Source organism: Scophthalmus maximus, chromosome 9 (assembly GCF_022379125.1).
Source record: "Scophthalmus maximus strain ysfricsl-2021 chromosome 9, ASM2237912v1, whole genome shotgun sequence".
Taxonomy (NCBI): domain Eukaryota; kingdom Metazoa; phylum Chordata; class Actinopteri; order Pleuronectiformes; family Scophthalmidae; genus Scophthalmus; species Scophthalmus maximus.
The window spans coordinates 7,724,154-7,741,042 of record NC_061523.1 but is presented as its reverse complement, the minus strand read 5'-3'; the positions used below and the strand labels follow the sequence as shown (position 1 = coordinate 7,741,042).

Sequence of the window (16,889 nt, the reverse complement as noted above, 5' to 3'; positions counted from 1 at the left end):
AACAACTGCATATTCATTCCCAAAGTTATAGCACAAAGCAGCTGGCATAGAGGCTCCACTGCCTGAAGAGATCTTACAACTTCACTGCTGCAGCCAGCGAATACAGTTTGGGGAAAGTGGCAGATTTGGGGGAAGCGAAACGCAGGCTGCAGTGATTAGAGCTGTGCATTTTTAAAGGACTCCTCTGCTGAAGGAGAAGCAGGGGGCTGCTATTTGGCGAGCTAATGGTTTGAGTATATGGGCTTGCTGACAACATCACATGCTTGACTCGCACCGATGAAGCAGACTGGGAAACGATCCCGTGCACACTGCCATGTTTTCGACCATTTCCATTTCTGTGCATGAGACCGTCCTTGCACCCAGCGTGTGGAGATATTGTCACTTAATGTAACGTATGTGACCCAACCAGGAAGAGGGCGAAAAATATTAAAAGCTGAAAAGATCATTGGCGAGTCAGAACAATACAACATCACTAATAGAGACGGAATAAAAATATAGCGGATTTCAGGTAAACACTCAGGCAAACCAGATCGGACATGAGTTCGGGTGGGCCGTGCTTGGGGCTTAGGGCGGTGACTGTTTCAATGTGAAATCACAAAGTTATGGAAGCCCTGACAGCTTGTTTTCAGACACAGTTTCGGAGCAAGGGCTGTGTGCATTTCTCTGTGGATTGAGCACTTTTATACGTTCACACCTAGGTCTTAATAACAAACATAGAAATCACACTCTTCTACAATATGGGACCTATAATTGCCAAACTTCAGGTAGTGAGGAGACTGTAGCTCACACATCTGTCTGGGGGAAAAAAACTGGAAATAGTGTCGCTCTGTGCAATGTCAACCCAAAGCTATTGGTGTGAAAGCCAACGAAGTTTTTATGCGCTGTAACAAGGTCACACAGCTGCTCTGTAATCATTATTTCACAACCACGGGAGGCTGCTTGTCAGGAAACGTAGACATACAGTAGGTCATTTAAGCATTTCAACCAATGTTTTTTCCTCTCGTGAAGATGGTCGCGACTATGATGAGAAAGCTCCTTCCAGACAGAATGAGGACTTGGCTGTCAAACAAACCCGGAAAATCAAAAATCAAACTCAAACGGCGTTCACTGGCGCCTGTCTTAACCTCCAAGCCCACAGACACGGTGCGCAACATTGTTCAAGACATGTCGGCGAAAACACGATCTCAACTTTTTTCAGGATAGCTGGAAATTTACAAAGCAAAAAAGGGTCGTTAGATTTTGTTTGTACGGTGAAATGACGACATCCCAGTATTTCTAGCTGATGCATATTGTTAAGAAAAGTAGGAGAAGCGGGCTTATCAAGGTGGCATATTTGCTAATTGTTTTACAGAGACAAGACTCTCTGGGGAAAAAAACTTTGATGATCCATTAAAAATGACCCGAACTCGAGCGTGACGGCAGTGTGAGACGGATCATTGTACGAATCTCATTGTCATGGAGCTGGAACTTTATTTTTCACGACGTGAAAGTTCTCCAACATGAGACTGGGATTACTTTGAATAGCAGGGATCCATCTCAGAGAGGAGCTCCGCTGTGTTCCGACTGTCTCGAGTCAGAGGAGACCTCGGACATTCCGGGAGGAAATAGTCAGCCGACTGCCAAGATTTCCCGAGGACCAAAGGAATTCTTGTCAATGGGCTTAGTAGAGGCAAATTTATGCTGACTTAAAACAAGGCTTTACCTGTAAAAATGCCTCCTATTCAAATAATGTATTACGGGCAAGAGCACCGCAGACTGACAGCTACCTTGTTTGTAGTCGCAGTGTGTAGGGTGGCTTCAGAGAGATTACTGAAGCTCACTGTGTGTGTAATGAAGCCCTGAGTCAATAAGAGATGCAGGCTCAAGGCCAAAGGCCGAGCCGGGGAATCAAGGGTGCCGCGTTTGTGTGACTGCGCCTGCCTCCCCCGTGCCTGTTCCTGAGTGACAGCGTCTGGGTCCCTTCGACCTGCTCTCCCTTCTCCCGGTGAATTGATGCAGAGTTAGTTATGGGTGCCTTGTTAAAAGTATGTCAGGTTGACAACGTCAGTGTGATCATGGGAAATGTGACACGCGTGTCCCTTTAACTGGTCGCGATGGCCGCTGCTGGCAGCCGGCCTGTCAGGCCTCCACTGGGAGCCTGGCGAGGTGACAGGAGGAGAGGATCTTTACCGCTGTGGAGGAGTGAATTGCATTTACTCGAGGTGAATGCCCGACACACACACACACACACACACACACAAATACAGATGGATGCATTTGTCTCGGACAGGAGGAGCGGAGAGGGATCTGATGAGGGGAGCGATAGTGAACTCGTGCCCATGCAGGTCGTCCCTGCCTTGATTCTTTAAACACACTGACAGAAAGATGAATGAGAAGAGCGATGGCGGCAGGCACAGTTGGGCTTGGCAGTTCAATTCCACCCGCCTGCGCGAGAGCGGGCAGGGGGCTGTGGGGGATAGGGGGAAAAAAACGGAGCCATTAAACGTTTGCACATGGGCACCATTATCACCTGCAGCTCTCCAGTAAGCCGATGGCCAGACCAAAGGAAGAACGAAAGGAGCCCTCGTACAACTCTTTTGGAGAAAACGTGGAAGCAAAATGGCAGCAGAAGCCAGCCCCCTGTGATGAAGACGGTACTGGAGACGCCTCGGGCTCTGCTGCTGTGATGTCTTTGTGCGTGACTCGCCTTGCCGCGCGTTACAGATTTGCGTTCCACAGCAGTTTAGTGCCTCGTTTCCACTTTTTCGGTCGCCGGAGCATTTGTTTCCTCCCATCTGATCCCGTTTCCCTCTCGCTGCCATTTTCGCTGCTTTTGTCGCTGCGATGGTGTGTTTGGTAAAGGAGCCTCTATTGATGGGCCCCCTTGTGTTTGTTTGATGCTCTAAAGCGTGCAACATAATCTTCAGACGCCTTGCACGGATCCGGACCCCTCAGCCTTTCAGGGAGTTTTCTAGTCTAAAGCATTTCAATTGCTTTTTATAACTGAGTTTGTCTGGTGCCTCTGTGATTGCTTAGGATCTCTCTTTTGCTATCAAACAAGGCAATTACTGCCAAGTCGCATATCCCCCCCCCAAAAAAAAAATGTTTATTCGCACAAAAATTTGCATGTAACTATTGCAAAATCTCCTTCCACTCCTCTGCGTCGCCGCGATGTCTCGCCTCGCGGTACACGTGTAGTCGGGAACTACCAGCTCAAAATAAAGGCAGCTATCAATAATTAATTAATGCGGGTTAATATGTTAACAAACTTATAGTGCTTGATAATTAGATGAGCCACAGTCGCTGATTCAGACTTAATTACCAAGCCACTGTCTGTTCTGTGGGGCTTTAATGAATAATTAAGAAGAAGCATGAATTATTTCTGCTTACCAAAGATCGACCAGAAATGCACGCTCGTCCTCATTTGTGGCGCTATCTTGTGTTGACTGATAAGTTTCATGGGGGGGAAAATAATATGTGAAACAACACTTGACGTGCAGTTCATAGATGCGCCGCACGCCATAGACCACACAGAGTTTTTGGTTTGCGGCAGAATGTACAGACCCTCTGTGTGATCGATGGCGGCATGGAAAAAATGCACACATTCAAATGCACACACATATGTGTGAACACGCTTGGGCTCCACACTCAAGCGCGCCCACACACAGAAGCAGTGTGATGCATTGTTTAATTTCACAGTGCTGAGATTGAGTGAACAGGTTTATTCCCCACACTCACTGTCATCTTGAAAGTTTGTGTGTGTGTGTGTGTGTGTGTGTGTGTGTGTGTGTGTGTGTGTGTGTGTGGAAGTGTGAATTTTTCATCTGCAGACACTGATTTATCCACTCTATTTTTGCATATGCACACAATGTGATTGACTGCCACGCCTTATCTGTTCACAAAGCTACTTCACCAGCACGCGGCGACATGTTCACAATTTCACATGTAGTCACGGGTACAAATACAGATGTTGTCGTGGAGAAAAATGATGCAAGGGAGCGGTAAGCCACGCTGCCGGCCGACGACATTGAAAACAGTGTGTCATTCAGTTTCACTTACAGTCGCACTGTCGCAGTCACTGAACGCTCCCGGCTCTGTCCCGCTAATGTGGTCGACTTTATTTATAGCCCGAGTCCCTCGCAGGGGCCAGTTGTGCAGGTGAAACTGTCCATTCGTCTACATTGACTTGTCCGTCACACAGAGTTACTTTGTACAGGAACGCCATGGGCCATAATCAGCTGCAGCTAGCATCATTTAGATGCTGTAATAATATGTCAGTCCGCAGCATTACCACCCACTGAGCTCGGGGATATGTTGGGGCAGATTGCATGACTTATTCCTTCAGCAGCTGGCAGTGTGAGGTGTGTGTGTGCGTACGTGTGTGTGTGTGTGTGTGTGTGTGTGTGTGTGTGTGTGTGTGTGTGTGTGTGAAAGTTTTCAGGTATAAATGGAACTTCCATACATGCACACACACACACACACACACACACACACACACACACACTCACATTACACTTTCTCCTCCATGCACAGAGCCTTTAAAGAGGTTTTCCTTTGTAGACCATGTGCTTATTTTGCACTTAGGTGGTTGTTCCACCAGCTGACAGGCAATGATATGTTTGTCTTCGGTGCAATTTTTACAATTCTTCCTGCTTTCATCCATAGAGGCAGCTGCTTCAGCAGCTCTGCTGTCGACGTTTGAAGGGTGAAAGTACTGTAGGAAGGGAAACGTGAACAACACCAGAAAGCGGACTTCCTGCACTCTTGAGGGTTCAAGTGTTCAAGCAGTCAGTGTGCACTGCACACCACATCCTGGCGCTGCTGTGTGCTAACAGAGCCGTCGGCTATTACTGCTTTAAAAGAATACACAACTTATCTTATAATTAGTCCTTTCTCACTCCCTCTCATTTCTCACCTTACACCTTTCCTCACCTCTCCCTTGATCTCTGCGTGGAAAAGTCCCCGGTGGCTCCTTCGCTTTCGAATAGCTGTAATCAACACTGATGCTCTTTAAGACCCCTCTCCAAGGCATTAATCAGATTGGACCGTGTTGCAATGCCACGGGGGCCGTTACAACAGTTATTATTTTGACAAGGACAGAGAACAAAGAGATTCTCTGATTGAGAGTGACTGGCCTGTAATGGTTAATTGGAGCAATTCTTCATCATGTCCCTTTTGTCTCCTCGCCACCTCGCTCCTCTTCCCCACCTCTTTTAGTGCTGTCTCTCTCTCTCTCTCTCTCTCTCTCTCTTTTTGGCTGTGTTTTCTCCTCAAATCTGAGCTGAATGTGAATAGCGTCAGTGTATCATCCTCTCCCTCGCTCCTCTCCCCTCCCTCTGCTTCTCCAAGGTCAACGCAACTCAGTCTAATTCACTTTTCTTTTATCATAAAAATCCGGTCCCAACTCCAGCCAAACGTCCGTCTCCCTCTAGAGTTGAGATTTATCTCAATTACTTCTCCACTGGTGTGTCTGCCAGCTTCTAAACGTGACTATCTGAGTACCGGTTCCGTCCAGGGGGAAACGCTGAATCGTTTGATGCCTTCTGAGTGTCCGTTGGCTGTATGGAGGCGCTGTAGCACGCGGCTATTAAACCAGCACACAGCTTTAGTCACAACAGCAGGAAATCCAGCCCCTGACAAGGAGAACGTGGACTAATCTGCCGCCTTTTCAATAAACATGGCAAAATACTCTTAAACAACTCATAAGCTGCCGTAAATCCTTTTGCCAATACCGAGCAATAATAGAAGCCCTTCTCCGTTATTGTGTGCCTGTGCGGGGATGAATAAGTCAGCCGAGTCCCGTAGTTATTGTTGATGATAGATTGGCAGCTATTTAGAAGCTGCGTGTGTGAATATGAGACATGCAGATCCAGAGCGTGCACACTGAGGGTGTCAGAAAAGCACAAACAAAGGGAAGAAAGAAAGAATAGTGGGGAAATTAGGATGGAAGTCAAGGGAAGTGAGGCATGGGAGAAGAAAGACGAACATCCAGGGACAGAGCGGGAGAGAACAGAAATCAGTATTGAGAGAGAGTCCTGGCTGCCTCATTGTGTCCTTGTGCAGGATTTATGAGCTCTAAGATCAGGGACAGGTTTAGGGTGCTGGGAGGGGGAATGGATGGGAAAGTGAAAGGAAAGTGGGGAAGGACCCGGCGATGGCGTCAGCGCAGAGAGAATGTGCTGAATTTCAGACCTAAGTAGGTTCAGACTGCGCTGTGGGTTGAGACGTCCCTCCCGCATAATGCCGGGTGACAGGAGGAGAAATGGCAAGGCCGAGAGGAACGCGAGAAAGAAAAAGGAATGGGCCGAGCAGAGGGAGACGGAGGCCAGACAATACCGGCGGGTCAAAGGCCACTGATTTGATTTGCACGAGAAGAGTGCGGCAACAAAAAGAAAGCAAAGGACGACATGAAGAAAAAACAAGGCAGGGGAAGTAAGAGACGATCAAGTTAGGGAGGTTGGAGAGCAAGGGGAAGCTAGAGGGTGAGAGGAAAGGTGTTTGTTGGCCGGGGGGGGGGGGGGTGTAATCTGTCTGTGTCAGAGGGATGATGAAAGGGCCAGGAGGGAGTGCTCTGCAGTTCACCTTCTGGCCTCTGGAGGAAACACACTGACCCTGGCCCTCCCCCCTGCCCACCTCTCCTCTCCACCTGCAAGATTGATGACTCCCAGGGTCGGCACAGGGTTGCTCCGTTTGAGGACATTTGCGAAGCTAGTCGTGGTGTGTATCTTTTTGTGGCGCTGCAGCATTTGTATGTGTGTGTCTGTGTGTGTGTGTGTGTGCACATGTGGAATGAAACCACCTGTAAAGAGAGCTGTTGTATGTCAAGGAGGATGAGGCCTCAGTGCTTCCCGGGGAAAAGAACCGTAGTGATTTCTATCCCAGGAGAGAGCATGGACACCCCCCCCCCCCATAATCCAGTGTGACAGAGTTTGAAAGGAGAAAGACTGACAGAAAGCGAGCAAAAAGAAAGAAATCAAGGGGAAATGAAGCTGGAGCTGTGTCTTCTTGTCCATTTCATCAGGACGCGCTGGCACTTCTGCGTGATCCGATCTCTCTGAATCTTTTCTCAGAACTTTTTTTTTTTTTTTTTTTTTAATGTGGGTAGTGTTGGGAAAGCAGCCAAACTGGCCATATCTGGAATTAAAATCCATTCAACCGACAGAAGTTTAATGAACAACACTATTGATAGTCAGTGTAATTCATTTAATGGAAAAATATCAAATACCACTGGTTCCAGCTTCTCCGCTGGGTTCCTCCGTTTTATTTTATGAATTGCATGTCTTTTGATTATGGACTGTTGCTTAAATGAAACAATTAAATAAAACTATTTGAATCTGTTCCCTTGTGCTGTGGGATGGGCTTTTTTTTGTGTGGCTTTTTTATGTAATTCTTTAATGTTTTTTGCTTCCATTCATCTTATTGTTTTGGATTTATGACCCACAGCTTTAATGTTTTGGTTCGCTCACGCCTAATTGACCTGTTTCCCAGCTACAGCAGGCGGCATTTTTCAGCACAAAAGCTATAATACACCCTACTGCACACACTACCTTCAGAAAACCAACTGGCACCCTGACAAAGTAAGCAACTAGTTAGTGAGCATAGTAGAGCATTTCGCAGTTAAAGAGCCCAATATTTCCCCCGGGAGTTGGTGGAGAACAAAAAAGGAGTTAGAAGGAAAATGAATGTCGTGCTTTTCTTTCCACCATGCCGTCGTATATGTCATGTCTTTTTTATGGTATATTTTGTCGCAGATAGCATCTTATTGCTGCCTTCAGTTCTTTGATTGATTGATGCCTGGTGAGATGCAAGTAGGCGTTTGTCTCCGTCAAGTCCCCTGAGGCCTGCTCGAGATACTGGGATACAAACCCCCCGTTAACTGTTTTAATGTTGTGGCTGATCGGCGCGTGATTTTGTTTATGGCTTATCATTAAGCCTCTGCAAGTTCACGCGTAACTTGCCAAGACCCTAATCTAATGATGAACCATAAACAAAATGTATTTTAAATGGCACAGTCGTGAGCCACGGGCCCTGGAGGTGGCAGGTAGGGATACTGAAATATGGCTTATTGTCCCAGATGCTAAGAGGGAGCAATCAAGGAGAATTGGCAGCATGCAGCATGAGGGGTGAGGGTTGAGTCGCGGAATATTATCGCAGAGGAGCTCAGTCGAAGGGCTTTTCTCTGTATGGAGATGAGACGGCGATGGAGGTCGCTCCTCATCCATAACAGATGATTTATCGTCCGCCCTGACCTTTAATACCTACTCCCCGTTTACTGCAGAGCCTCCACTGCAAGGAGAGTTCACGCATGTGCCGTTCGCGCATGTGCCATTCACGGGCACAAACCGTCGCGCGGGTGCGGCACGTGTTCATGCACATATGCACATTCCTGGAAGCACATTTATAATGTACATGTACACCAGCGTCAGATGTCAAAAGTTCACTGCGGCACCGTGCTCACATCTAATGTGACAAATAACTTCTTCCTCCAGTTGCATTGTTCTAATCCCTTTAGTGGGCCCTGGAATGGAAATATAATTACATTTCGGTGGTGCAGTGCCTTTGATAAGACAGCCGCTTGCTGAGCTGAATATCTAACTGAGTTGGATGCCTCTCTCCGAAGCCCTCTCCTCTCCCCACTTTACTTCTTTCTCTTCCCTTACCCACCTCCTCTCGTCTCCTCTCTTCCCTTCTCGCCTTCATACTCTCTTTCACCTTTTTGCTTTTTGTTCTCTAACCCCCCCGCTCCTTCTCTTTCTCTGTCATCTCCAAAAGCTCATTCTGCCTCTCTCTCTCTCTCTCCCTCCCTCCCGTCCAGGTATTGCAGTGGATAAAAAAGGTGTTGTCTACTTCGTTGATGGCACCACCATTCAGAAGATTAATGAGCGGGGTTTGCTCTCCACCGTGATTGGCTCAAACGGACTGATGTCGACGCAGCCGCTAAGCTGTGACGCGCGCATGGACATCAGCCAGGTAAGCCAATGCTGCGGTCCACTTTAACTGGCCGGTAGGAAGCCAGAGCCACCTGTTAGCTCTGGAATTGGCTTCATCCTCTGCATGGAAGTGTACTTTAAATAATTTCTAGAAAAATAGGTCTTGACTAATTCATCGCTGATTAAATCAAAAAGGAGCGGGGCACAAATTAAGTATTTATGTGTTGTTGTCGTCGTACAGTCAGTGGTGGTCGTGTAAATCTAAATTGCCTGGCCTCTTCCATAGAAAACTCGTTATGACTTTGAAAAGGTGCGTGTGTGTGTGTGTGTGTGTGTGTGTGTGTGATTCTGTGTGAGAGAGAGCAAGCGATAAGACCAAAGACAGCCACGGCACAGATTTGATCAGTCAGCCTTCAGATCACTCTGCTGACTTATATCAGCCCTATTAGAGCCAAGGATGAATTATAGATGAACCGCTGGCTCTATAGAGGGATCTCTGCCCACACATGGGGATGCAAGCGCCTGTGCATGTGTGTGTGTGTATGTGAATATGTGTGTTTCGCGCTCAGGTGAATTCCCCGTGGTGCACTTATATGTTTTTATAGGGACCCAGGTTACCTCGCAGTCCTTTGTTTCTTATTGGCCACTGCAGCGCGGCCGATCGCGTCCAGTCGCATTCATCATCCTTCTGCTGGTTCTTATGAACTGCTCTGACCTCAGTGTGGTGTTAGTGTCGATGGGAACTCCTGTTACTATACGTTATATGTTATGTGTTAAGTGTTACTGGCTGAGCACTTCTTGAGTTGATCTGAAATGTGAATTCTTCTCACTTCCCACTGGAATAAATTGAAGTGATACCGCAGCTATTGTGCAAATGTTACACTCAGGGATAAAACCGCTTGTGGAATGTGGACATACTTGTGGAAACAGCAGCTTAAGCTTCAACTTCTGTGATGCACTGCCGACGGGAGCATCCTACCAACTACGATACAAGATATTTTCTTTCTTTTGTTTTTTCATTTTAATTGTGTCCGCTATGTTAGCTCTCCTTCTAGCACAATGTGGGGGTCTACTGCCACATCATAGAATAAAGTGAACTGAGCACCTAGATCCGCCCCATTGTCACCAGTACCTGATCCAGTTATCTGGGTCAGTATCGGACTAATATCCAATATCAGTGCTGCTGCAGTGCATCCCTAGTTATTTGAACATCTCCTGTGTACAGAGCAGCTTGCTGGTGTTAGCTGCCGCCTGTCTCTCTCAAGGAAACCAAATGCGCTAATGGCAGATGACCAGACGGTAACCGCACGGCCCTCAGCACATCACCCTGTGATTGGGATCACGACAGCATAACTGACATATGGAGTCGCAGAGTTACATACACAGTGCTCAGATCACAGATGGTGCTCATCAACAGCCCTAAACATCATTCAGCTGATCAACTGCATGTGTAGGCGCTGGAGTTAAAGTGGGCGTTCTGAGCTATTTTGGGTTTCCAGTGGTGGTGGAACTAATCGTATTTACTCAACTAGTGTGCTTAAGTACTATTCTGAGATACTTGGCCGAATCTTTTCCATTTCGTGCTACTTAACATTTATATATGGACAGAAGCCATCTACACAACGAGCGCCTTTACTTTTAATTACTTCTCAAAGTATATTTTGATAACACCTCGGTACCTTTATGTACCTGAGTTCTTTGTTGCATGCCTCCTTCTTGTCACTGCATATTCTTTCAACCACCACTGGTGTCCTCCCATACAGTTGGAGTAGACCAAGCAAATGACCAGTATCAATTGTAATAAAGGAGGGAGCCACTATCTGTGCAAAACTATAAAGAGAACATATCATTTTTCACAAGTTTGACAAGTACAGGATCAAAAGCAATCACCAGAATGAATGTGTTTCTGATGAAAAGTACATTTTAATTTGTTTGACTTTTTAATTCAGCCCGGCCCAGCTCTGTGTACAGCTCAAATCAACTCATGAAATGTATTGCTGGGCGTCACCGCAAAGTTCGATATCGGGAGCAGGAGAGATTTGACGTGTGTCCTTTTTGGCTTAGGACAGGGCGCGAGTCCTGCTTGATGAATCTCTCTCCCTCTTAAAATGGGATTTCAGAGTGAAGCCTCTTCCCTCTCATTTGACAGAGCCTATAATTGGACATGTCAGTGGCAATTTAACATGATCCATTTATTTACCAATCCATCCTCAGAGTCATCAATCACCTCGCTGATCCCTCAGACACACCGCGTCGTCGCCATAGCTGACGCAGCTCAGAGTCTGAGCGTTTGTGTGTGTGTGTGTGTGAGTAATGGCGAGTGGGTGGCTGGTGTAGTGTTGTCTGTGTTTGACCCCCACAGTGTTGGCGGGCAGCATGTGCTATTTGAGCAGGCGGTGATCATGGTTATTGGCTGACATTTGGACCGTTGCCGAGGCGAGACAGCGTGTGTCTTGAATAAACACGGGGAAGGCTCCCTGCCCGCTGCTGACCTTTGCATGTGCAGGGAGGGTCAGGAGGCCTAATGCTATGTTATTAAAGAGATATTATTTGTATCACCTGCAACTGACTGTAACAGCAGATCACCACCGAGGTTTTCTCATTTGTTTTGTTCTCATTACAGTTACCGTGTATGATTTCTCACCCCACAGGTACGTCTGGAGTGGCCGACAGACCTGGCCATCAACCCCCTGGACAACTCCCTCTACATCCTGGACAACAACATTGTCCTACAGGTAGAGAAAATGTCACTTCATTAATTCTAAACCTGTTTCCTATTCAAGGTTCAGCCTTTTTTGTGGGGCATTGGTACTTGACGTAACAGAGAAAGACAGAGTAATGAAATCATTTTCCTAAACTGCCATAAAAGAGAGTAAAAGAGCACCTTGTTAAAAAAAAAATAACACGCTATGTCACTCAGGCATTGCTTATGACACGAAAATATATTTTCCAACATTAATAAATTGCCTGTTTGAGTGCGTGTCTTCAGAAAATTAATGAGTCATTAGATGAGGCAGGCTTAGGGCTCTTACAGTTTGATGCACTGGATCATCAAAACTTTATTGTCATTGTCTGTTGTTTTTTTTGACCAACATTAATTAAAAGGAACAGCTGATATAAGTGTTCTGCATAGCTAATACATGGCGGTCTTTTCCTTTAGGTGTCAGAAAGTCTTCAAGTGCGCATCGTGGCTGGACGTCCCATCCACTGCCAGGTGCCAGGTATTGACCACCACCTGGTGAGCCGGGCAGCAGTGCGAGCCACTCTGGAGGCTGCCAAAGCCATCGCCCTGTCCCACCTGGGAACACTGTTCATCGCAGAGACGGACGAGCGACGCATCAACCGCATCCAACAGGTCACTGTCAATACCAGTACAACACACACTGTTCATTCCAGCTTATTTTTTGTTTACGATGATGGATTTGATACAATAAAAGACGAGTTTTGACATCTTTACAGCTAGCTCTTACATAGAAACTCTTAAAGCCACAATTTTCTTCATGGTGAAATGTTACCCATGTCGTTTTGATTTATAGAGATTCAAGTTACAGAAGATTTACTAATCCAAAGTATCGCTCTATACTCCTTTCATCAAGTGGCATTGGCTTTGTGGCTGTGGCCACTAACCCACTATTCATTTTATATTCCACTGCAGCCTCCAAAATCTGCTCTACTGTGAACATCTCTCTAAATTCAGGACAGATGTCCAAATCCCTGCTTGCTTCTGTGAATAATCCCTAGCAACATCTCTTGCAAAAATGGACAAACAGGAAAAGCGCACCAATTGCAAATGACTCCTAGGGTGGCATTGCTAGACCAATTATCACGTAAATGGCTCTGAAATGTCTCGGCACATTTCGATTTATAAAGGGGCGTTGTCAACGCTCGCAGACCAAAAAATGTCTCTGGACGTAATTGCATTGACCTAGAATCAGAGCAAAGAAATATATGATGTAACGTTTCAACGGATGTTGTGATTGCAGTTCTTTATTCCTGTTTTAGAGAAAATATACTGGTTCAATGCTGTCACGATAGCAGATTCCACAGACCTCTCCACGTCAGCGGCAAACATCTTGGTTGTTATTGAAAAAGCTTACCGTATCAAACCCATCCCCGTTGAAGATAAATGGTTGTGAATGGCCCAACCTGTCTCAGGATGGATGGAAATCTGTCTGAACGGTTGGTGGGACAGACCCATCTGTGGCAGCGAATGAACATCAGCTTGCTGATTGGTTTCATTTCCAGACTAAATAACGCCAGTAGTCCATCTGGCCTTATGACACAAATTGACCCTCCCACTTGTCGCATCATGTGTCCCACCGTAGTTTGGTTGTTAGCCGTCGTCACAGATGCTGTGAAGCAAGACTGTGCCTAATCTGTGACACACGACTAGTCATACAGTGACTCCATAAAGTTTTTGGACCCCTTCAATTGGTGCAGACTTTATTTTGATGCATGTTAAATATTGAATGGATAAAAATTGTTATTTTGCCCAATCGATCAGCACTCAGAAATCTTTCAATTTAGAAAAGGATTCAGTATTTTATAGATGCTCCTCTGGCAGCAATTACAGCTACAGTATACATTTTCTTGTACACCTGGATTTGGGCAGTTTATGACTTTTTTCTTGTCAAACTCCATCAGGTTGGATGGGAATCAGGTGGATGGGAAGTCTCTCACTTGCCATCTTCAGGTCTCTCCACATATTCTCTGGGGTTCAAGTCTGGGCTTTGGCTGGGCCTCTTAAGGACAGTCAGAGACGTGTCCCAAAGCCAGTGCACCATTGTTTTGGCTTAATGCTTCATTTCAATGTCACACTGAAAGGCTAACCGTTGCCACAGCCTCAGGTCATGTGCACTCTGGAGCAGGTAGTCCTCAAGGGCCGCTCTGTATTCGGGCTACATTCATCCTTCTCCTCAATTCTAACCGACCTCTGTGTCCCTGCTGCTGAGAGGACGTCTGATTGGTCAAACAGTGTCATCATAATCCACTACACAGTAAACATCACTGGGGAAAAAATGTCACGCTTGTAAACAACTTTATTCAAACAAACGTGTTACAACGTGTTAGTTGATTTTCAAATATATCTTTAGCCTATGGGTAATCATACAAGACATTAGACAAAGTCAGTCCAACAAGCTTCAAGATAAGAATTTCAATAAAAGTTTCCATAGTTCGCAACATAAAAGGCTTAGCAGTCCTTTTTTGCTCAAAGACTTTCGTATCACATGGTCAAAGCTCAGCATGCCCTCTGTACTGACCAATGGGGAAAGGATATCTGGCTCTGACACAGCGTATGTCACAGGCTTGTATATTTGTCCAAAACAACTTTATTCAAACAAACATGTCAACACGCGTTCGTTGATTTTTAAATATATCTTTAGCCTAAGGGTAAATCATACACAACGTAAGGCATGACAAAGTTCAGATCGGTCCAATAAGTTTCCATAGTTAGCAGCATAAAAGGTTCAGCAGTCCATTTGCTCAAAGACTTTCATATCACGCTGTCAAAGCCCATCCAAAGCTCCATTCAATATGCCCTCTGTACTGACACAGCGTACGTCACAAGCGGGCAAGACAATGCAGTTCCCTTTGCCAAGTAACTGTCCTTGTTGCACCTACTCAATACAAAAACTGCTGGACAATATCAGGAAGACAATATCAGGACAATATCAGGAAGCTACTAGTACTGATAATATACTGTACGTGATGTGACGTACTGTAACTGGAAGCAGCTTTGGCAAACACAAAACCCTATGGTCATTATAATAGGTTAGCTTCTCTAGCTTAACTTATCTCATACTAAGTTGTGGGTAATGACAACATGACATTTACTAAGACTGGTTAAAATCCTGTATACTACAATTCATGTGGGTGACAACAAACCATTGCAATTAGGGCGAACGATTTAGGAAAAAAGCCCTTGTTCAACGTTGCCCAGTCTCACCACCCTATAGCCTCCAGCTATAACTTTGTCAGCCCAAACACAGGGTTGCATGACAACAAAAGCATTACTCACTCAATGGTCATCTGGCCTCTTGGTCCTGCTGGTCCTGGTTGTCTTTTCCAATTTATCTTTGGGATCTTTGAGGAAGGCACACACAGGCTCCCTCGGGGGGTTGGCATCAGCAACGGAGTTCAACCAAAAACAGCCCATGCTGAAATCCACGGCTGCACAATGATTCTGTCTCTGTTGGCATCGGAGAGCAGTATGATCAAAGGCACCAACAGTCACTGTTTGCTCTCGGCAGCTCAGTTTCTGGATGGTCCCCTCCGGCCGTATCCTTTTGCCGTATCCAATGCAGCTGTAGCCTCGACCTCTCTCCACCGGATTGACTCTTGCTCTGCGTGCTGCATTTCTTTTGCTGTATACTCAAGTAAATACCCCGACCGACCCTCAGCCAACACATGGTAAAACATATCCCTGTCCTTAACATCCTCCGCACTCATATTAAAAAAATGACAGTTGAAAATATAGCAATTGGTGGATTTTGAGCAGCATCTAGAGAACGCATCCTACATTCCCAGCCGTTGGTTCTTCGGACAACCAATGATGTCACTGGTTTCCAGAAGAACCATAGATTTTTAAGTCCCAGAGACTCATAGAACATTAAAAAACTGTTGTTGTTGTCCATAATATATCCCAAATTTGGAGTGATTGAGATAATGTTGAAAATCAGCATGGTCCTTTAAAGCAAAGAGGATGCTCGTGACCAAAATTTGGAGTGCCACACGAAGCTAGTCATAATACCTTTCTCAATGAGAAATTACAGTTTTTAATTATCAATACATTTGCCACAACTTGTTATAACATTTATCATTATGGCTTATTGAATGGCAATTGGTTGGTATTAAAACTAAACCTGCAATACAATAAAGTGTGAAAAAGAGAAGGAGTCTGAAGTCACTGTTCGAAACAAAAACGGAAAAAAAATCAATTTTTGGAAGAAATTAACTTTTTGTCCATTAGCTCGATTAGTTAACAGCATGCTACCAAAGGCCCACTGTATTTGCGCACCAGCACCACAAAAAACACTGCCTGCTGGATTCAATCAATAGTCCCTTTGTGGTCAGCGGTACCATGCTGAGTCCATGTGGAGGCAGACGGGAACATAAAATGCCTTGGATGCCTTTTAGATGGATACTGGGATGCCGTGCGGGATATGGCCGTGAAAATACTATGTTCTTTTAGTGTATGTGTTGGACCTATTTTACGTTTGATATTTCAGGGCCTATATTGGTCAACTATCTTAGAATCGCTCGCACAGATAGTCAAGCTAGAAGTGAAAATAACCTCCGCTTAGCTATTAACTAACTGTGCAATATATATATTTAGTCTCCATGTGCAACTATTGCTACTGCTCTGTATATAGTATTTATATACCTTTGTTTTTTATTTAATGTTATTTTTTGTTATATTTTGTACATACTAACCCCTTTTTTGTAAATTTCTTTATATATTCTTCTGTCCACTTTTCTGCTGTAATGCCCAAATTTCCCCATTGTGGGACGAATAAAGGAATATCTTATCTTATCTTATTAATGAAAGTTCCAATTTATAAAAGTGTTCAGCAGCAAATTGGAAGTTCTCCTGTGACACTGAACCATAACATCAAATGAATGATGCATTGCCGATTTTTTTTTCAGTCGTTTCTGATGTGCAGTCAACACATTTGAAAAAACCTGATAAGTTGATACAATGCGATGCAATGTGAAACACTAAATTAAAAACAGAATAATGTGTCACTTGTAAGACAAACTGCGAACAAGCTGTGCTCAGGTTCAGACTGACAGCGTATATTTAGATGATTTAAAAATGGAATTGACACAAATTAACCACTACATTTCATCTTAAATGACTGACACCAGCTGCATCTTGTTCTGTTCAGCCAGAAAGTCAGTTTGTTCAGTATCATAAGCCCTATTTAATGTGAACGTGCCTTGGCTGCAATGAGCGTACGTGCAAGTGCTCTGGCTCTG

General features: G+C 45.2%; 1 protein-coding gene and 1 long non-coding RNA gene across 2 annotated transcripts in view; one reads left to right on the top strand and one right to left on the bottom strand.

The window, feature by feature from the left end:
* Positions 1-16,889, top strand: part of tenm1 (teneurin transmembrane protein 1) — a 163,935-nt gene that overhangs the window by 128,314 nt on the left and 18,732 nt on the right. The window contains exons 23-25 of the mRNA XM_035649915.2: positions 8,795-8,949; positions 11,561-11,644; positions 12,070-12,264. Of these exons, the coding sequence (XP_035505808.2) occupies positions 8,795-8,949; positions 11,561-11,644; positions 12,070-12,264 (434 nt within the window). The remainder of the gene's footprint in view (positions 1-8,794; positions 8,950-11,560; positions 11,645-12,069; positions 12,265-16,889) is intronic.
* Positions 11,929-15,784, bottom strand: LOC118319514. The gene is made up of 2 exons (XR_004796010.2): positions 14,929-15,784; positions 11,929-12,268 (listed from the first exon to the last, which is right to left on the bottom strand). It is a non-coding gene; the product is annotated as an uncharacterized LOC118319514 (long non-coding RNA).